Source organism: Rhinoderma darwinii, chromosome 1, assembly GCF_050947455.1.
Source record: "Rhinoderma darwinii isolate aRhiDar2 chromosome 1, aRhiDar2.hap1, whole genome shotgun sequence".
Classification (NCBI taxonomy): Eukaryota; Metazoa; Chordata; class Amphibia; order Anura; family Rhinodermatidae; genus Rhinoderma; species Rhinoderma darwinii.
In genome coordinates this window covers 427,442,561-427,464,752 of record NC_134687.1, presented here as the reverse complement: position 1 = coordinate 427,464,752, position 22,192 = coordinate 427,442,561, and the positions used below count along the sequence as shown (strand labels likewise).

At 41.0% G+C, this 22,192-nt stretch overlaps 1 protein-coding gene across 3 annotated transcripts in view; it reads right to left on the bottom strand.

The window, feature by feature from the left end:
- Positions 1 to 5,878: 5,878 nt before the first annotated feature.
- The window catches only part of SLC8B1 (solute carrier family 8 member B1), an 83,173-nt gene continuing 66,859 nt past the window's right edge, over positions 5,879 to 22,192 (bottom strand). For all 3 annotated transcript variants that reach the window (XM_075830247.1, XM_075830239.1, XM_075830256.1), the window contains 8 exons: positions 18,845 to 18,901; positions 14,155 to 14,285; positions 11,312 to 11,453; positions 11,083 to 11,204; positions 10,844 to 10,997; positions 7,562 to 7,642; positions 6,917 to 6,981; positions 5,879 to 6,491 (listed from right to left, as the gene is read on the bottom strand). In XM_075830247.1, the coding sequence (XP_075686362.1) occupies positions 6,297 to 6,491; positions 6,917 to 6,981; positions 7,562 to 7,642; positions 10,844 to 10,997; positions 11,083 to 11,204; positions 11,312 to 11,453; positions 14,155 to 14,285; positions 18,845 to 18,901 (947 nt within the window). In that variant the 3' untranslated portion in view covers positions 5,879 to 6,296. The remainder of the gene's footprint in view (positions 6,492 to 6,916; positions 6,982 to 7,561; positions 7,643 to 10,843; positions 10,998 to 11,082; positions 11,205 to 11,311; positions 11,454 to 14,154; positions 14,286 to 18,844; positions 18,902 to 22,192) is intronic.

Sequence of the window (22,192 nt, the reverse complement as noted above, 5' to 3'; positions counted from 1 at the left end):
TTCAGACGTATTTGGCGTTGCCGTGCGAACATACCCTTACCTGCAGATTTCTGTGACCGATTTGCCTGGGTTCTTTTGAGATTCCACTGCACATTTTCGGTTGTTGAAAATCTGCAGTGTATGCGGACTGTGGGAGCATGCCCTGCGCTCCCCTGCACACATTGCATATTTGCTGCAGAATTTAGGTCTAGATTTTCCATGCGGAAATTCTGCAGTGTTTTTTGCAACATAGATTGACATGCTGCAGATTCCGATTCCGTATTGCAGGTCAATTTCCACTTGTCTTTTCACATGGAAAATTCAGATTCCGTATATGACATCCGACACCGATCGGCTAATCTAACTGCCTCTGGGCACCGGATGTCCATGCTGGAAGCAGATGGCTCCGGTCACAGAATAGCGGCCCAGCTGCAGCTCTGCTCCTACTCAAGTAAATTGGAGCAGAGCTGCGGTTCTGCATCACGGCCGCTATGCAGTAGTCGGAGCCATCTGCTTCCAACTACTGCATGCCCTTCGTAACATCCGGAGGCATATACTAATGACCTATCATGTGGACAGGTCATCAGTTGCCCGTTCGTGGACAACCTTTATACAGAGCAATGTATACATAAAATAAGTAGCGCAGGTAAACAGGATTTTAAGTCTCGGTGACCAATATTCTACCTGTACCCACCCATCGAGGAAGGAATGAGGTGAGGGAAAGTCAAGATCTATCCTGGTTGCATTGTCATTTAGAAATGCGCCATCTTCCCCTGTGAATCAGAAGCTCTTGATGCCTATTAACCTAGATCTGGAGGAAATCAATGGACCCTTTTGCTTACTGTATTTAAAGGGAACCGGTCACCAGCATTTCACCTATTGAACTCTCCTCACCCCTCGCTGGCCGCTGCTGTATAACGTCCATTGCCGTTATCCCCTCTCCTAAACTCCTCCTCCGACTGTAAATAACGGTCTGCAAACATTTTTATCAAGCTTGATAATGGCTCGGAGGAGGTGAAACGTAGCTTGTGTGAATAATCCACTGTCCTCACTTTACCTTGAGTGCGGAGTGCTTTTTCCTTTGTATTGCTTTACCTATCCAGACCTTAGAGTCAGGTCTACCGACGCCGGCACCCAGACTTGGACTAAATCCCATTACACAATGGTGCTCCATCTTGGACTTCTTCACGAAACCAGGAGCATGTGTTCCCAAGTTCTAAGAGGACATATTTCATTATTTAAAATGGTGTCTGACAAATTTTAGCAGGTCAAAATAGATTCAGGAGAAATAGGTCTGGTTTCTGCCTAAAGAAGTGGCAACGTTTTTGTTGTGTATATTGCTCATGTGCAAATGTCCATTTGGATTCATGAATATTATTAGATTAGTGAATACTATACAAGTTGCCAAGATTTGGTGATGTTTCTATATATCCTTTCATAGGACGCCACACACTAAGGCTAGGTTAACACGTTGCGGTGTGGTAGTGTGCTATTGGGTCTAATAGACCAGCTCTGCAGCATATTATGGTGACCGATACACCAAGTACACAAAATCTAAAGTTAAAATATATATTTATAATTTTTTCCCCTTTTCCCTCCAGCCATGACTTAATTGCAAAGAACTATTAAGGCCGGGTTCCCACTTGTCAGATACGCTGCGTAAAACCGGAACCGCAGCACCTTCCGCCCGAACTGAATTTCCGCTGCGGAATGCAGCGCTGGGTTAAAAAAAAATAAGAAGTCCATACTTACCCCCTCCCTCTTTTCTGCACATAGTCCGGCCTCCCAAGATGACGTTGCAGGCCATGTGACCTTGTAGCCTGTGATTGGCTGCAGCGGTCGCATCGTATGCAAAGTCATCCCAGGAGGCTGTACTGCAGGAAGAAGCAGAGTTCTGAGTGAGGGTATGTGCACACGTAGTAACCAAAAACGTCTGAAAACACGGAGCTGTTTTCAAGGGAAAACAGCCCCTGATTTTCAGACGTTTTTTGAGCAACTCACGTTTTTAGGGGCGTTTTTCGCAGCGTTTTTTACGTACGTTTTTGGAGCTGTTTTCATTGGGGTCTATGTGAAAACGGCTCCAAAAACGTCCAAAGAAGTGACCTGCACTTCTTTTGCCGAGGCTGTATTTTTACGCGTCATCGTTTGACAGCTGTCAAACGACGACGCGTAAATTACAGGTCGTCGGCACAGTACGTCGGCAAACCCATTCAAATGAATGGGCAGATGTTTGCCGACGTATTGTAGCCTTATTTTCAGACGTAAAACGAGGCATAATACGCCTCGTTTACGTCTGAAAATAGGTTGTGTGAACCGAGCCTAAGGGTATGTGCACGCAGTGTTTTCAGGCGTATTTCGGGGCGTTCAGACCTAGAAAAATGGAAGCAGAACGCCTACAGATATCTGGCCATTGATTTCAATAGGAAATACATTCCAACGGGCGTTTTTTTTATGCCTCGTTTTCCAAAAATGGCACCTAGAAAGACGCCCGTGAAAAAGTGCATTTCAAAAAATCGTGAGTGGCTTAAAAAACGGCTGAAAATCAGGAGCTGTTTTCCCTTGACAACAGCTCTGTATTTTCAGACGTTTTTGATTTTGTGTGTGCACATACCCTAAGGCCTTATTTACATGAACGTGTGCGTTTTGCGTGCGTAAAAAACAGCGTTTTTGTGTGCGTTGCAGTTCCGTGTGTCAGTGTTTGGTGCGTGTCTGCATTATTTTTGCGCGCATGGCATCCTTATGTCAAGTGGTTTTGACGTATGCAAAGTGAAATGAAGGATGTGGTTTTCTTTTTCTCATCATTTCTTTAGCAACTGTTGCGTGAATCACGCACAGCACATGGATGTGCGTCCGTGCGATGTCGGCGATTTTCACGCACCCATTGACTTCAATGGGTGTGTGATTCGCAAAAAAACGCTCAATTATAGGACATGTCGTGAGTTTCACGCAGCGGATACACGCTGCGTGAAAAACATGGAATGTCTGAATGGCCCCATTGACTTACATAGGTCCGTGCGACGTGCGTGATTTTCACGCGCGTATCACGGACGTGAAATACGCCCGTGTAAATTAGGCCTTAGTATGAATAAATATTTTCCCTGAGTTGCGATTTTTGCGGCGATCCCACAGCAAAGAATCACGACACATGGCTTTCTGAAACAAATTAACACGCTGCATCGCAGGTCAATTTATTAACATTTACGCTGCGTTATTTGCAGCGTGGGCATGACATTTTCTTAATCTCATCCACTTTGCTGCTACTGTAAACGCTGTGGAAATTTTGCACAGAGTTCCGGTGCGGAAACTCTGAAGCATTTATGCTACGTGGGAAAACCGGCCTAAGGCTTCATATAGAGCGCAGTTGCCATAGGTTTCTAAAACGGGAAACAAATCCATAAACCACACTGATGGATGAGAAATTGAGAAAATGAAAACAGCCTCTGAAGCCAATTTTTCAAAGTGTATTTGATCGCTGCAAGTTTATTTGGAAGCACATTTTGAGGCTTATGTGTTTATGTAGTGTCAATGGAAAACTAGCTCGTAAAACACCTCAAGTAGTGGCAAGCCACTTCTTTATATGCAGCGTATTTGAAATCAGAGGCCTAAAAATACGACTCGTCTGAACTACAAAGCGTATTTCCTATTGGACTCAATGGGAGCAGTTTCTAGGCGTATTGCAAGTGTATTTCGTGGCGTACTACGCTCTGAAATAATGCTGAAATTTTCCCGTGTGAACATAGCCTTCATGTTCAGTTACTGGAAACAATCAAGTCAAATAGTTTTTTTCATGCCACTTAAAATAATACAGTCCAGGAAGAAATTGACCCTTAGGCCTTATTCACACGAATGTGTTTAACGTCCGTAATACGCGAGTGAAAATCACGAGTGTCGCACGGACCTATGTTAGTCAATGGGGCCGTTCAGACATTCCGTGATTTTCACGCAGTGTGTGTCCGCTGTGTAAAACTCACGACATGTACTTATACTTTTTCGCGCATCACGCACCCATTGAAGTCAATGGGTGCATGAAAATCACGCGCAGCACACGGAAGCACTTCCGTGTGTCGCACGTGATTCGCACAACAGTAGATAAAGAAATGAAGGAAAAAATAAAACCACTTCCTTCATTTATTTTTCTAAACATCAAAACCGTGTGTCATAAGGATGGCATATGCGTGAAAATCACGCAGCCACGCAGCAAACACTTATGACACACGAAACTGCAACGCACAAAAAACGCAGCGTTTTTTTGCGCGCGCAAAATGCACATGCTCGTGTGAATAAGGCCTTAAGGAGGCTTTCCTAGTACAAAATCTACTACAATTGATTTGAGTTCACAATAAAGGTCTTGTCCCTTTGGTGCATGAAAAAGAGATAACCATCAATAGAAGCCCAGACCAGGCCACAGATAAAAGCAGAGCTTGATCAGAGATTAGTCATTTGAACTTCCAAAGCATCAACATTCCCAGCCCAACTGTGAACAACAAGTCGTTCAGAAAATGGCCGTCCTAAATCTGTATGACCAGCTTTATTTTTGTGTTTTCCACTATAAGGACCCATGCACATGACCGTAAAAAAAACTGGCAGGCTGTGATTACAGGCACGGCCGTGTACATGAGGCCTAAGGCTACATACTGTATGTACAGATATTAGAGATGGGGAGGGAATAGAGAACTGATGCAATTCATAGTATTGCAGAAGACAACCGTGCCTTATACAGGTTGAGCAGAATATATTATATATTTTTTCATGCGTCTAGTATAACACATATTTGAGCATTTAACCTATAAAATCCTTTTTATATACAGGTCACCCATGGCTCTATGTTTGCATTCTCTATAATAATGCATTTGTTTATTAGATCAATAATAACCATGTAAAGCAGAGAAGTGGATCATCTAAGCCACAATCAGTTTGGTGCTGGATAGACTTCAGAGTCTAAAGAATCTCCCTGTTCTTCACCCTTAGGGCGGATTTACACGAACATGTAATACGTCCGTGCAACGCGCGTGTTTTTCACACGCGTCTACGGTCAGTGATTTTTGCGCAGCGTGAGTCCGCTGCGAAAAAGTCACGACATGTCCGTTCTTTGGGCATATTTCGCACATCACGCACCCATTGAAGTCAATGGGTGCGTGAAAATCACGCGCACCACACGGAAGCACTTCCGTGGGACGCGCGTTATTCGCGCAACAGCAGTCAAAAGTATGTTTGGAAACAGAAAAGCACCACGTGCTTTTCTGTTTACAAACATCCAAACAGTGTCATAATGATGGCGGCTGCGCGAAAATCACACAGCCGCACATCCTATGTGATGACACACGGAGCTGTTAAGTGCCTTTTGCACACCTCGTTTTTTGCGTGCGCAAAAGGCACACGCTCGTGTAAATCCCCCCTTAATGTAAGAACTTTGCCAGTTGGATTTCCAGATGAGTCACCAATTAATACAAGTTCTCCACTGCAGCGCACCATTTGCCTTAGTCAGAAATGTAGCCAGTGGTCGTCAACCGAATAGCAGTCATGATGTAGCAAACCAGAGAATGAGACAGAGTAGTAGTCCGAAAACAGACCAGGAGTCAACCAGGAGTGGAACCACAAGAACCAGGTGAGAAATCCAAGAGACGAGACAAGAGTGTAATCCAGGAACAAGACCGATGCCCAAGTCAGGAGTCCCGAACAGGTGCAGAATCCAGAGTTTCCTTTAAGTAGGCCACAAGGGCCTGAAGACATCTTCAAGTTTTTTAGCAACCTGACACTGCCAACAGAGGTGAGCCACGGCAACATCCAGCAGGGCTTTGGCGGAAGACAGCAGCCGCCGCTTGTGGATGCTTGAGACGTGGCCGCCCGTAGGGACTCACCGCAGGAACCAAGTGAGGCGAATAACACTATAAACGCTAAATAACATGTATACAAGGAGCAGCTTTATTTAAAATACAGGTACATATATAAAATATAGTCAGAGCCTCACAAAGTAGATAAACATAGTCGAAGCGCTAGCTCCGTGTGAGTGCAGCATTTTAATGCCATCACAATATGAATTTTAAAAAAAATACCACCCCGTCCAAGATCGCATTTCTTTGTTTTTATAAAAAATTAATTAAAAGAAAAACCCTCAAACATTTTTTTTCCCTTTTAAATAGCAACAAATAGTAAAAAACCATCTTGATTGTGTGCCATAAAAAATAAAATAAAACACAAAACATCCTGAGACAATAATGCAGCCATTAAGGGTTAAGGTCATCTGGGGTAGAGGTGAAAGAAGGGGGCCAATTTGTATTCTAGTTTGCAAGTTTTTCCATGAGTCTTTTTTCTCAGTGTCAAGATTTTAGTTTGATGACTCCAAATTCAGTTAAAAGTGCAACAACTAGAAAGAGAACATAGAGGAGGAGTAGGGCAATCCCATAGCCTCTTCTTAGGTGAAAGCACTGTATGGGTACTGCTATTAGGGAAAAAATCAGACTGATTCCGAGACCTCCAGCGAGGATCCACACCAACAGATCTTGTGCTTCAAGCTGGAGAAGAAATGAACAAAATATTAGGCTTTGACATAAAACAAACACTCCGACTACATATCACAGGGACCCTGAAGATGGCTATTGTAAGTGTATGGCCATCGGCCAAAATGCTATTCCTCCCAACTCCCCAAAACACATGAACCCGGCTGAGTGTGCATGCGTTTTCATTGGGAAGAGGGCAATAAGCCCCTGCCAGACACTTCTCCTGCGGGAGAAAAGGATTTGGGAATTCAACATACCCAATTCTTCTTTCCCCCTACATCTTCTGTAGGGGTAGATTGGGACGCATTAGTCGGCCAGTCCCAGACAAGTTGGTGGGTTCAGCTGACTTACATTTAATGTGTATGGGCACATTTAGAAGGGCAAATACCCATTGTTAAATATGTAAGTGAAATTCCACATGACTAATTTAACCAACTAACCTGTAACTCTGGCTTGGATGGACCCATCTGTAAGAGACAACCCAGACCAACTCCAATGAGCACATCTGACGCCAGATCAGGAAAAGACTTCAAACATATGCTGGGTTTGAAGGAAAAAAATTGCCCCGTTGATAAATTTTTTTTTTTATGCATGATCAGTGTGAATGAAATAGCAAAAAGTACTTTCAGTGACAACCACTTGCTTTAATGGTCAGCGATATCAGAATTTTATTTTAATTATAATCTTTATAAAGCGCCAACATATTCCACAGCACTTACAATTCAGAGGGAACATGTACAGACAATATCAGATATTACATAGTGACAAAATGAATTAACAATTCACAGAAAAGCGTGTGAGCCTGCTCACAGGAGCTTACAGTCTACGAGGAATTACAATCTACTACAATTCATGAAAAAGTGAAAGTGAATGGGATGGTTTATCTAGATTTCTGACATCACTAAATATTAAAGCGGCTCTGTCAGGTGTCTAAAGGCTTCATAGGATAAAGGGGAGATGCTGAACTAAATAAAAAGTTGTTTAAATGTGCCAGGATATTGACATTTATGGCATATCCATAGGATTGCGGGTCCCAGCTCAAGAAAATGTGAAAGGTTTTGTGCAGAAAATCATGTAAAGGATACTAAAGATGATCCCTCCAAAGCAGGCAGAGAATGCCATGCGAGGATAGCCTTGACGAGCCAGTGTGAGGTTCGATACAAAATCTGTAGGAGTAACAAAAAGAATACAAGTGCCTGTCATTGGGTTTTCCTTTAGTCACTAATGTCACATTTAGGTTTGCCGTCATAAAAATTGTGTTTTTGTACAGTATAGTTACTTTTCAATCTCACAAAACATGTCGATTTACTATAAGCTAGTGCTTAAGTATTGCTTTGTGATCATTCTTTAAAGAGGAACTGTGACTAGGTCATATAAGTTCAACTGGTTAACAGATATGGTCCACTGTTGTGTAGGCTCTTTCTATGCCAATTTGCTGTTGGCCAACAGGGCGTGATCTACCCACAAGCTGTCTTGTGCTGATTGGTGAGCATCGGAGGCAGGGAAGCTAGCTCCACCCTATTGGCTAACTACAGCAAATTAGCATATAGGGAGCAAAGACAACTGTGGGCCATATCTCTGGAACAGGGGGGGGGGGGGCAGGAGAAAAACACAAAAACAAATAGTGATGGAATCAGGGAGAACGCGCTATTTCGGTCGGTCAACTAGTTTAAATTTATATGACCTAGTGACAGAGCCTCTTTAAATAGGGTTACATTTATGTGCATTAATCTGAGTAAAATCGACACAATATAAATCAAAGTTTAGATCAATCTCATAGCCAATGGTAGGACTTCTGATAACATTAGGGAATCGCTTAAGTAATATCCTATATTTTCTGGAAAGTATATAAATGTTCAAGGAACCACTATTCATACTATTTTATATAATATATATATTATATAAAAAGTTGAGTAGCTTTGTACATACATTGCTTATTTTATACAGAACCCGAGTTACAGCTTATATTATAGTTTAGAGCTGCTTTTACAGTTCTGCTGTAGACCGTAATACAGAGACTGGCTGTTTGACAGTTTCCAATTTTCTCCATCCATGACGTGTTGACACGACATGTGAACGCTGGAGCCAATCACTGGCCCCAGCGGTGAATACACGTCACCACTACAGCCAGTGATTGGCTACAGCGGTCACATTCTGTCGACACGTCATGGATGGAGCAGGAAGAGCTAAGCGGTTAAAGAGCATTTCCACCTCAAAAAATAAACACAAACGGTCATATAGAAGTAAATCAGAAGTTACCAATCTCCTTTTGCTTCTGTGTCAACGCTTCCCAGGTCCCCCGTCGGTCTCTGATCTCCCTGCTCCAGCGACTCCGGCGGTGTTGTAACACCACCACTAAGGTCACCAGTGATTGGCTGCAGCAGTCACACGGTGTCAACACGTTATAGCTGGAGCAATTAGATACCAGAGGGGGGATTGATTTTTGTTTTTGTACGATTTATTAACCCCCATAAGGAGGCGGACTAGTATGGGCCTTAAGGACGCAGCAGTTTTTTTTCAGCTCCGCATTCTGAAAGCCATAACTTTTTTATTTTTCCATCCACGTAGCCGTATGAGGGCTATTTTTTTGCATGACGAGGTGTATTTTTATTGAATTACTTAACAGTAGTTCTGCCATTGTTTTTGGGGATGGCATTCACTGTGCAGGATAAAAAAATATGATAGCTTTATTCTGCCAATCTATAGGATTACAGCGATAAGATTTTCAGACATTAAAAAAAATAATGTTTTACTACGTTTCCACAATAAAAGCATTTTTTTAGAAAATAATTTGTTTTTAGGTCACTGATTTTGGGGTACATCTAGTTCCCCTACTAAAAGTATTTTGCAAGTAAAAAATAAAACAAAATTGTATTATATTTTTATTTCCAAAATCATTAAATTATCACCTATCCTAATTTTCTAATTGATGGGGGCCCCTACCGATCGGGAGACTGGGGAACCCGAACCCCCAGATCCTCCTCACTGCACGACTGCAGTGAGGAGGACATAGAGTATGCGCACTCCATTCAAAGTCTATTGGAAAGACTGAAACAGCACTCGACTGTTTCCATAATTTTCATAGACCGTGAATGAAGCGGCAGGCTCATGCTCGACCACCAATCCATTCAAGGTCCTCCTCGCTGTGGGAGTGCATCTGCGTCATGGGGATCGGTTTAGACCGTCCAAAGCAGATTCCGTTTTTTCGCCAGACAAAAAAAAATAGTGCAGCAAACGACAAAAACAACAGAACCCATTAATGTCAATAGGTTCCGTTGGTCTCAGGCATGCGACGGGTCCGGCGGCTCTATTCTTCTGTTCCTATGACGGAACAGAACCACGGAAAACCTGGAAGCAAATGTGAACAAACTCAAATCAATCAGCCCACTTCTCCTAGTGGGCTAACTTAATCTTCTCTCCCCTCCCTTCTCTCAGTGTTGAAGATAAAAGCAGGGATGGGGAGGAGGTTGTACATGGTAGATCAGAGAGCGGAGAGGTGGGGGAAGCTTTCAAGTGTGTTCAGGGAGGGAAGATCATACAGGCTGTCAGTATCAGAGTGTAGAAAGGGAGAAGAGCAGAGAGGGAAATCACAAGGCTAGTGTAGAGAGAAAGCAGGGCTGCTACATGAGAGCTAGTGAAGGAAAAAGCATCCTGGACACACAGACCTCACAACCAACTGGGTATTACTGGGAGAGACATGTCCACATGAGAAAAGTCGGAAACTAGAGCAGCTTGCAAACTGAATATCAGGGGGGTCTGAAAATGCAGGAAGGAATGAAGATTGCAGCAGTGAAACTTAGTGCAACTTTTTTTTTTTCGTTTTTTTTTTTTTTTAACTCCAGGTAACGAGTAAACATAAAATAAATTTTTCCATGTCAAAAGGTTTCCATTGCTTTTAAAAAAAAAACAACCATTGCAGCAAGGTGCTGCTGATCACCGCACCATACTTTTATGGTGCTAGGCGGGAACTACTTCCCTCCTGCGCAGTCATGGTATGCCACAGGATGGGAAGGGGTTAAACCTTGGTCACAGACTTCTGATTTACTAATATATGGCCATTTATGTTAATTTTTTTTTTTTTTAGGTAGCAATGCTCTTTAACAGCTCACCACCTACAATGCAGCAGGAGAGTTCATTTTTCTAAATCATTTTTACTGTACAGTGCTTGGTATAAAAGAGGACATTCAACACAATGCAAATCACCAAAGCAAGCAAATAATGCTTTGAGATTCCAGCTCTGAAGCCTACAGAATTGCGAATGCAGCTCTGTACTATAATACAAGCTGAGACTTCGGATCAGTTCCAGATGTATTTACAGAGTTAAGCAACTTTCAATATAGATTCATTTTTACACTTTAAACACTCACCTCCAATACTATTTCCCCAGGCAAGCAAAGTTAGACCTAAAACGGTGTTACTCAGACGGAATATTACGCCGAAGGTGCGCAACAGGTTAACGATTTCAGTTGCTACCGCACTGATCCAGAGTGCACTTGTAATAAATCCCACAAAGGAAAAAATCTGTATGGAACAGGCAAAAGAAACAGTTTATATAACATACAAAAAGGTGTCAAAACAGATAATCCCACATTATGTCAACTCTTACGCAGTGATATTTTGGGGGTTCTCCATTCTTGGTGGTAAAGAGAAGTATAAGTGACAAAGGGATTCCAATCAGCAGCACAAGGGCCCACACTGGCAGCACTCCCTGAATAACATAGCGTGCATCTAAAAGGGAAGAAAATAAACCTATTAAAATCGGGCATTGAATGGAAACGTCATTTTATTGCACCAGGTACGATGAACAGAAGGGAGATTGACAGGTTGGTACTCACAAGTTCCTGAATGTAGACAGAATAAACAGAGAACTGGACTGGTAATTACATGTACGCAGTTCAGAGGTCTCTGCCAGTTGCAATCTTCTTTATCTGGATCCACAATTGGCACACAGAGTAGAAGCAGAACCTCTATAGGAATCTAAAAGGCAATTTTTTTTTTACGTCTTTGAATGTTAAATATATGTCATTTATACCAGACCGTAAACAACGTAAAGACCGAGGCCAAAAAATTCTTGCCCCAAAACGTTTAAAAAAAACGTGACCAATAAGTTATATGTAACCCAAAATGGTGCCTTTAAAAGATACAAAACTCATCCTACAAAAATATATAAAAAAAGCCTCATATATAAAAAGAAAAGTTATGTAGTTTGTTTTTTTTTCTTTTGCATCGCTATTTCAAACGAACGTAGCGTACTGAAAGCCTAAAATAGGCCACATCCTAAGGCCTTGTTCACACAGTGCAGATTTGATGCAGATTTTTAGATACAGCATAAGAGAATCTTTATGGCCTTCCTTTATATATTTTATCTGTTGAGGTTCTGTTCCTGGTTGTGCATGTATTCTTTAAGCCAAAATCAGCATCAAATCTGCAATGTGTGTACAAGGCCTTAATTGAGAAGTCGTTTTTTTTTTTTTTTGTAACTAGCCTATTCTCACTCTTTATACCATCTTCAGCTTGTACATAATACAAAATACCAAGTAGACATGATTGAATTTGGCATGATGATTTTTATCTGGATGTGTGCACGGTCACACAATTTAATTTTATGGGCGATACAGAAAAAGTGCACCATACCTACCATGGACTTCAATTCTTTGCCGGAAACAGGGAACTGAACACCCCCGTTGTTGTACAGGGTGGGCAATTTATATGGATACACCTAAATAAAATGGGAATGGTTGGTGATATTAACTTCCTGTTTGTGGCACATTAGTATATGGGAGGGGGGAAACTTTTCAAGCTGGGTGTTGACCATGGCGGCCATTTTGAAGTCGGCCATTTTGTATTCAACTTTAGTTTTTTCAATGGGAAGAGGGTCATGTGACACATCAAACTTATCGAGAATTTCACAAGAAAAACAATGGTGTGCTTGGTTTTAACGTTACTTTATTCTTTCATGAGTTATTTACAAGTTTCTGACCACTTATAAAATGTGTTCAAAGTGCTGCCCATTGTGTTGGATTGTCAATGCAAGCCTCTTCTCCCACTCTTCACACACTGATAGCAACACCGCAGAAGAAATGCCTCCCGATCTGACCCCTTTAGACTTTTGTCTTTGGGATCATCTGAAGGCAATTGTCTATGCTGTGAAGATACGAGCTGTGCAGCAACTGAAACTACGGATACTGGAAGCCTGTGCTAGCATTTTTTCTGCGGTGTTGCTATCAGTGTGTGAAGAGTGGGAGAAGAGGGTTGCATTGACAATCCAACACAATGGCAGCACTTTGAACACATTTTATAAGTGGTCAGAAACTTGTAAATAACTCATGAAAGAATAAAAGTAACGTTAAAACCAAGAACACCATTGTTTTTCTTGTGAAATTCTCGATAAGTTTGATGTGTCACATGACCCTCTTCCCATTGAAAAAACTAAAGTTGGATACAAAATGGCCAACTTCAAAATGGCCGCCATGGTCAACACCCAGCTTGAAAAGTTTCCCCCCTCCCATATACTAATTTAGGTGTATCCATATAAATGGCCCACCCTGTAGATTAGAAATATATGAGAAGCGCCTGTGAGCCCTACCATGAACCAGATTTCACATGGCAGTATTTATAAGCCAAAATCAGGAGTGAAACGTACACAGAAAAAGCAATCATGGAGACATTTGTACCTCATGTTTCAGACCCACTGTTTTGTCTTATAAATATGGATGAAAATACAGACCAAAATACTATGTGTGTGTGATCTCAGGCAGTGATCCCCAACCACCGGGCCACGGACAAATACCGGGCCGTGGTATCCGCAGGGAATTCCTTGCAAAAAAAACCGCACCAAAATTGTGGTGCCATTTTTTCACCCGAAATGCCCGCTGCGGAAAACTGCTGAGCATTCAGCCGGCCTGCTAGCAGGCCTGCCTCCTGGGATTACGTTTTATCCCAGGAGACTGCTGCAGCAACGGTCACATGGGATGAAGAGTCATCCCAGGAAGCCAGCCCTCTGACGTCATCCAGGACAGCCTCCTGGGATGACATTTCATCCCATGTGACCGCTACTACAGCATGTGATTGGCTGCAGCGGTCACATGGGATTATAGTCATCCCAGGAGGCCGTCCTGGAGGAAGAAACAGACTTCTGCGCAAGTATAAGATTTTTTTTTTCTCATTGTGATTCCGCTGCAATAACTGCAACAACTGCTATTTGTGGGTGCAACAAATAAGCAGCGTTTACACAAATACAATAGACATGCGGCGGAATAAAATTCGGCAGCATGTCAATTGTATAGCAGCATGTGGATGAGATTTGTTCTCGCTCATCCACTTTGCTGCTACTGTATTATCCTGCGGAATTTCTGCAACAAATTCCGTTGCGGAAAACCCACAGTATTTACGCAACATGTAAATTGACCCTAAACCCCGAAACACCCCCCCCCCCCCACCGGTCCATGGAAAAATGGTCTTGCATGGAACTGGTCCTTACCAACCTTTTTTTTAAGGGACATCATGAGACTTCAGAACACGAAAACCCTTCATCCCAGAGCCGGATGCTCATTACCATTATATAACAACACTTGTAGCATTTTAATGGTCTGTCCTTTCCTTGAGTAGAGGACGACCAGAACCGGCTATTTTAGGTGCATTATGCTACTTACACCATTTCACACTAGTTATCCTTTACCTTGAAAACTTTTACAATTTTCCAATGCCAGCGTTTCTGTCTCCACTTCCTGGAGTCCACTGGATTGATCCCTTCCCAGAATATCTGCCACGTAGTGTGCTGCAGCGGCAATAATGGCCGATACTCATCTCCTGGGTAATCCATACACATGAAAAAGATATCTTATTAGTCAATGACGCTTTACAGTGTCAACTGTACACAATTTCATTTAGTAATAATTTTATTTCTAGTGTCAAGTTTTCCAATAGAATACATATTATAATCCAGCAAGTTTATTCTTTACTGTAGGTTATAAGAAAAAAAAAAAACCAGCCCTTTTGTAAGATGAACTACAATGAATAAGTATAGAGCTTGCAAACCTCCTCAACAAGAATTACATTTTTTATTTTTATTGGATTTGTATGCCATTATTTCAACCGAAGTGAAAAATAGAAAGGGCATAAAATCGTATATCTCTGCACAACAACCTGCTTCCCACTCTCTCCCATTACCATCTGCCATAATGTTTTTGGAAGAATATGCCGTTTGTAAGACTTCTATACACAGAAACAGAGTAATTACCCAACCGTCTACTATTACAATGCACAAATACGCTCACGCTTTTATAAAATCCTGCAGATTTCATTTTTTTTTTCACCGCTAATAAACAGGGTCTGCTTTACAGAATTTCTAATATATATTCTTGCCCCTGGTAAATACCCTTAAAAAAAATGGACATGTTATACCCATCATGTGATAGCGGAGGCGTATTCCAGTGTGTGTATATAGGGGAATCTCAGAGCGAATGGTGGTGTCCACCTTACAGACATGCTATAGCTCAGAATGGAGCCTGCTGGCTATTTTCATTAGTCATGTTAGATGGGTTGGAATCATCTATCTTCTCTGCGGGTCCTCAGCAATCACATTTTGCTTCACCATATCATTTGGATCAGTCATCCAGTTTCCCTGGGTATCTTACATTTCTGTGTTATGCTTTAATTAGATCAAGTAAAAATAAAGTGGACTTTGAGTTTGTAGCCATTAACCCCTTCCATCTTTGGCCACTTTTGACCTTCCTGACAGAGCCTCATTTTTCAAATCTGACATGTGTCACTTTATGTGGTAATAACTTTGGAATAGCCAAGAGGAAAAAGATCAGCACTCCTTATGGAATATAAAAGTATTCTTCTTTATTGAAATGGCCAGCGGGTAAAAACACTTGTCCACTTCGTCTGTTTTTACCCGCTGGCCATTTCAATAAAGAAGAATACTTTTATATTCCACAAGGAGTGCTGATCTTTTTCCTCTTGAAAACGGTGCCTGTGGCGTGGAGATTGCGGTTTATTTCGTGCACCCGGGGAAGGTGAGCTGACGTTCCCACTTCTATTTGCAATGACTTTGGAATGCTCTTACCTATTGAAGCGATTCTAAGATTTTTTTCTCGTGACACATTGGACTTTATGTTGGTGGTAAAATTTGGTAAATACATTCAGTATTTAATTGTGAAAAACACCAAAATGTAGTTAAAAATGTTGAAAAATTTGCATTTTTATAAAATTTCAATGAATCTGCTTGTAAGACAGATAGTAATACCACACAAAATAGTTGCCATTTAACATTTCCCATATGTCTACTTTAGATTTGCATCGTTTTTTGAACATCTTTTTATTTTTCTAGGATGTTACAAGGCTTAGAACTTTAGCAGAAATTTCTCACACATTTTCAAGAAAATTTCAAAAGGCTAATTTTTTCAGGGACCAGTTCAGTTCTGAAGTGGCTTTGAGGGGCCTATACAATACAAACCCCCATAAAATCACCCCATTTTAAAAACTGCACCCCTCATAGTATTCAAAAAAGCATTTAGAAAGTTTCTTAACCCTTTAAGTATTTCACAGGAATGAAAGCACATTAGAGGTGAAATTTACAAATTTAATTTTTTGTGCAGAAATTCATTTTTAATCTATTTTTTTTTCTGTAACACAGAAGGCTTTACCAGAGAAATGCAACTACAAATTTACTACCCAGATTCTGCAGCATTTAGAAATATCCCACATACTCCTTTGTAGTTTGGGAAATTTTGCTGGTAAAGTGTTGTGCTGGTATAATATGGGTGCCCTCGCTTCCAGCAGATGTGCTATGTCCCTTCCCTTTCTAGAATGTTCCCCTCTGGCCTGCACATCACAATGTTTTTTCATCACCGCATTCCTAGTGCTATAACTTTTTTATTTTTTGGTTGATGGAGCAGTGAGAGGGCTTGTTTTTAGCGAGACAAGCTGTAGAATTTATTGGTACATGTGACTTTTTGATCACTTATTTAATTTTTTGGAAGAGGAAATTACCAAAAACAAGAAATTCTGGAATTGTTTTTTATTTTTTGTCGCCATTCACCATTAGTTACAAGTTAACTTTATTCTGCGTGTTGATACGATTACAGCAATGCCAATTTATATCATTTTTTTTCATGTATTGCAGATTTGGCACAATAAAATAATTTTTTTACATTTTTAAAATAAAATCATTTGTTTTCTGTGTCGCCATATTCTATGACCCATAACTTTTTTATTTTTGCGTGGACAAAGCAGTGTCAGGGATTTATTTTTTTTGTGAGACAGGCTGTCACCTTTATTGGTACTATTTGGGGTAAGTGATCACTTTTTATTCCTTTTTTGGGGAGGTGATGGGATATAAAAACAGCAATTCTGGCGTGGTTTTTCTTTTTTTACGGCGTTGATTGTGTGGGATAAATTACGTAATAGTTTTATAGTTTGGGTGGTTACGGACGTGGCAATACTAATTATGTATAGTTATTTATATTTTTTCTTTTTCAAAGACTTATGGGAAAAAAAGGCAGTTTTGGGTTTAAAGAGGCTCTGTCACCACATAAGTATAATCAGCGTCATACACGTCTCTCCATTCATGTACTCACACACAGCGCGATCTCGCGAGATCACGATGTGCTGTCACTTACTCACACATTAACGTTACTGAAGTGTCTTGAGAGTGAATAGACATAGCTTCCAGCCAGGACGTGATGCTTATTCACAATCCCGATACTTCGGTAACGTTTGTGTGGGACTTAATTACAGCACAGCGTGATCTCGCGAGACCACGCTGTAAATGACAGCACAGCGTGATCTCGATGTGCTGTGCTGTAAGTCCCACACAAACATTACCGAAGTATCGGAATTGTGAATAGACATCACGTCCTGGCTGGTAGTGATTTCTATTCACTCTCAAGACACTTCAGTATCGTTAATGTGTGAGTAAGTGACAGCACATCGTGATCGCGCGAGATCACGCAGTGTGTGAGTACATGAATGGAGAGAAGTGTATGACGCGGATTGGTCAGTGTCATACACTTCTCTCTACAACGCACACTTGGTCAAAAAGTAAAAACACGCCCAGTTGTCTATTAAGAAAGTCATTAGCATAAATCTCAAATAGGTCATAACTCCATCAAAATTTATCGTTTTTCGAAATAAAAACCACTACTGTTATCTACATTACAGCGCCTATCACATTAAGTGCCCTATCTCTTACATAATGTGGTGACAGAGCCTCTAACTTGAAACTTATTTTTTTTACAACATTTTTATTAACTTTTTTTTTTTTTGGTCCCACTAGGGGACCTGAAGGCCTGTAACATTGATCGCTATTCTAATGCACTGCACTACATACGTAGTGTGTATTAGAGCTGTCAGTTATGCAGGCGGGTCCTCATAGGCTTCCATACAAGGCAGACACTGAGGCCAATGTTAGGCCTCCAGTTGCCATACCAACCATCGGCATCCAAGCTATCGCATCGCTGGGGTGCCGGTGACTAAAAACCCCTCAGATGCTGCGATCTCTATTGAGCGCAACATCTGAGGGGTTAATCGACCGGATCGGAGACTAGCTCCAGTCCTGGCCGTTACAGCAGGGTGTCAGCTGTAACATGATCACCGCGACTTAATAGTACTGCGGTTTACGGGAAGCCCTTCCTGACAGCACCGCGTGTGTATATATATATATATATATATATATACACACACACACACACACACACACACACACACACAGCGGATGTCAGGAAGGGGCCTAAAGGAGTTATCCCACCAAAACATCATATCATCTACCCACAGGATAGGTGATAAGTGTTTGATTGCTGGGGGTCCCACCACTGTGCCCCCACCGATCCAGAGAACGGGGGTTCCCAGTCCCTTGTATGAATGGAACGGTGGCCAGGCAAGCGCACTGTCGCTCCATTCATTCTCTATTGAACTGCGGGAGGTAGCCGAGCATTGTACACTAAACTTGTCAAATCCATTCAACAAATATGATCGAATGACATTACAGGTCAAAAGCCTAAGGCTTAACTACTGCCAGGTTCTTATTTCCTGTTCCGATTCCTTTTAAGTGTCAATTATGTGTGTATATGTGATGCCATCAATGTATTTGGTGACTTGAAACCACACAAAGTTGGGATTGAACGTTCATCTGATCTAGGATTGTTCATCGTACAGATTTGGTCAGTATTTTGAAGCCAAAACCAGGATTGGATCCCTAGCACAGGGGAAATATAGTGGAAAGATTTATACTTCTCTTTGCATCCACTCCTGATTTTGGCTTCAAATTACTGATGCAAAATACTGACCAAATCTGCAATGTGTGAATAAGGCGTTTAGATTTGTGTATAGCCAGCATTAGTAACAGAATCTTTGTAAGAACATACCATACTCTGAGCCATGAGGGGTGGGGATGGAGTTTTCTTCTGTGTCTGTTAGAAGCTCTAAGCAAAAGAGGAAGCAACATAGTCATTTTTAGAACTTTAAAGACAACACATTGAACTTGTATTTTTAGAAAACAGTTCTAGAAAATGATTTCTTTAAACTCATGCCATGGGGCTTTAAATGTGTCTCAAAGATGATCTGTCAGCTCGAACATGTCTGTTTTATTAAATGCTTGCATTTCCCATGAAGTTTCTGCAGCATCTTTTCTCTGCATTGTTAATCTAGGATAGGATTAGAAACGGCATCATAAATTCCCCTTTACAAACCTTGAATAAATAAGTCACGTGGATACACACGACGGTGGCAGATAATTGGCCGCTGCCATCTTTACTAGATAAAATAGTTTAAAACTCATTAATAAATAAATTCATTACCAAAACCTTCATAACAGAACTCCAGCCTTAAAGGGAACCGGTCATCAGCATTTCACCTATTGAAGTCTGATCACCCTTCGCTGGCCGCTGCTGTCAAAAGTTCATTGCCATTGTCCCCCTCTCCTAAACTCCTAGTTCCTCTTCTTATGCCAAAATTTCATCGGAGATCGCGCCCGTCACGTGTGGTCCGATACCCTTCCCTGCTTCGTCCGAACCTCAAATATAGTTACTGTGCATGCGCCGCTATGGTGTCCCCTGGTGCGCACGCACCAGAACATCGATCCGTAAGTGCTGGATTTAGTGTGTGCTGTGGGAGGTGAGGAGCAGTCAACCAAAAGTAAGAAGGCGGGGTACAGTTTGAAAGGTTTGAGGAATGAAGATATGACTCTTATGCTCATTAGCATACGGCACAGGACAACAACAAAAAAAAAAAAATACTAAAAAAAAAAGGTACAGAGCCACTTAGAAGATAATTAAAGGGTTATATAAAAAAGATTTTTCACCCACTTTCACCAGGTATTGCTGGTGACAGGTTCCCTTTAATCTCTGACCCAACCTGAATCACCATTTACCTTACCGCTCACAAAGTGAGCCAGTGTTACTTTTTTTTTTTATATATTGTTAAATGTTTTCCCAGGAACCCACATATAAAAATCACTGTGGAGCCCTGGCCTAACAAAGTAACAGCAGAATGCAGAGTTCCAAGAAAAGGCGATCTAGTATATATATTTTTTAAGAATAATACAATTCTAGCCAAACAGACAGGTCAGGAGAACGGACAGGTCCTCTTTAAATGCTAGAGCCTCCATAGATCAGTAGAACAATCACTTGAATTTTAACAGCTGCTGATTATTCTACATAACCGTTACGTTTTAACACAAGATGTTTTTCAAATAGTTTGTAAAAAAAAACAAAAAAACACAACTTTATTTCAATGGGCGCCATTTTAACTTAATTAAGCTGGAAACTGTTGGGAAAGATCTCTAACTGGTCGGGTGTGTTTGTATTCACTCCACTTTGGTTCAATAGTAATCTCCCCAAAGTATACACATTGTCGGGGTATAACCCCCTGGGGGAAAAAGGAATCAGAACCGTAGGGGAAGTTTTCGAACAGGGGGAAATAATAGGCTGGGAAGACTTGGAAAGAAGATCTGGATTGGGGAAAAAAAGGAAACATTTGCATATATACAAACTAAAACAATGCATTTAATAACTCTTCTGATAAGGAATCCTTTCGAGTCTCTCCAGTTCAGGGTGTATTTAAAATTTATAACAGCAATAAACCCCAAGAAAGAGATCTTAGCATATATATAATATATAGTGAAGCAGCACTCAAAAAAAGGGTGAAACGTTGTAGTGGATGTTGGATGAATAAACCCAAGTTTTTATTTTAGTGATTCTTCACTCTCTCATATATATATATATATATATATATGTATGTGTGTTACAATATAAACAAAATGAACTAAAAATGTAACAGCGAAAAACAGTGGGCTAAAGAATTAGGCCATTTGAACGAACATTATTGGGCTAAAATGTATAATATTTGGATAGTAGCTATAAATCTTAAATCACCAAATAATTTAATATTGTACATAGGCTATATTCACAGCTCCACAGCTACTTAAGAGAATTTATAAAGATCGAAACTATTTGCCCAAAATGTAAATAAAATAAAAAAAGACCGTGCAGACTTCTTACATTTGCTTTGGAATTGCCCCAAGATCGCCGATTATTGGAGTAAAGTATTTGTGATAGTTTCTAAATTATTTCAGTTTAAAATTGATTTCACCCCCCGACGTGTTACTCGGAGAGGATTCAGAAGCGAAGTTATCAAAAAGGGAGAAAAAAAAAAAGGGGCTGGTTAAAACCCTATTCATTGCTGAACTTTTAATAGTCCGATTTTGGATATCGGAAAAATTCCCTACAATCAAGGAATGGTTATTACAATTAGAATCCACTATAGTGATTAAGAAGATACATTATAGTTGTACACAATTAAAAAAATACCCAAAGCTTTGGGGCGTTAGCTAGGTATCTTTACAATCTAAGTATCTATATAGTATGACTGTTTAATTGTTTCTATTTATATCCCAGACCAGAATAGGGTGGTTGGGTGAGGGAGGGTATAAGACAACTATGAGAAAAAAATAATCTAAAAGAAGTCCACTACTCTGGTCCTCCACCTCCAGGGAAACTGCTCTTCGCTGACAAATAATTAGCATGCACATCAACATACCAGACATAATAGTATAGGGAAAGCCGCCGTCAATTTAAATTCCCTGCAACCTCCCATAGGCAAAACACAGGCTACCATAAACATTAACTTGTAATTTGTTCAGAACATTGTAGTGTAATAGTTTTGGCTTTATCAATGGCCTATTTAAAGTGGACGAAACACATGATGGGGGCCGGTCAACTGTCGAGGGGAGGGGAGGGGGAGAGAAAGAGTCATCGCGGATGGTGAATTTCAACATACCGGATCCTTTGTTCCTTCAGGAGATGGCAGGGTCTTATTTCCCTCTCCCTCTTGGGAAAAAAAACAAAAACACCCACATTCGATCTAGTGGAGTGGTAAAGTTGGCAGAAACAGCCATCTTATGTGTGTAATGTACAGCTTAACCTACTGTGCTTTTAAATGGGTTGTCCGACGAAAATGATCCTAATTGGTTAGGAAATGTAAAATGTCAACACTAATATACAAAGTGAAAATTTGCTCAGCATTGAAAGGGTTATCTGGGATTTAACAAAATTGGCAGCAGGGCATGGGATGGAATTACATAGTAAAGGAACATATGCTAACCCATAGAGTGCCCCCAGCTCCAGTGCCGAGTTCCCATTTCCGCTGATCCGATCCCAGAAGCGGTCCTATACCATTTATTGGTCACGTGCCACTGCAGCCAGTTGCTGGCCTCA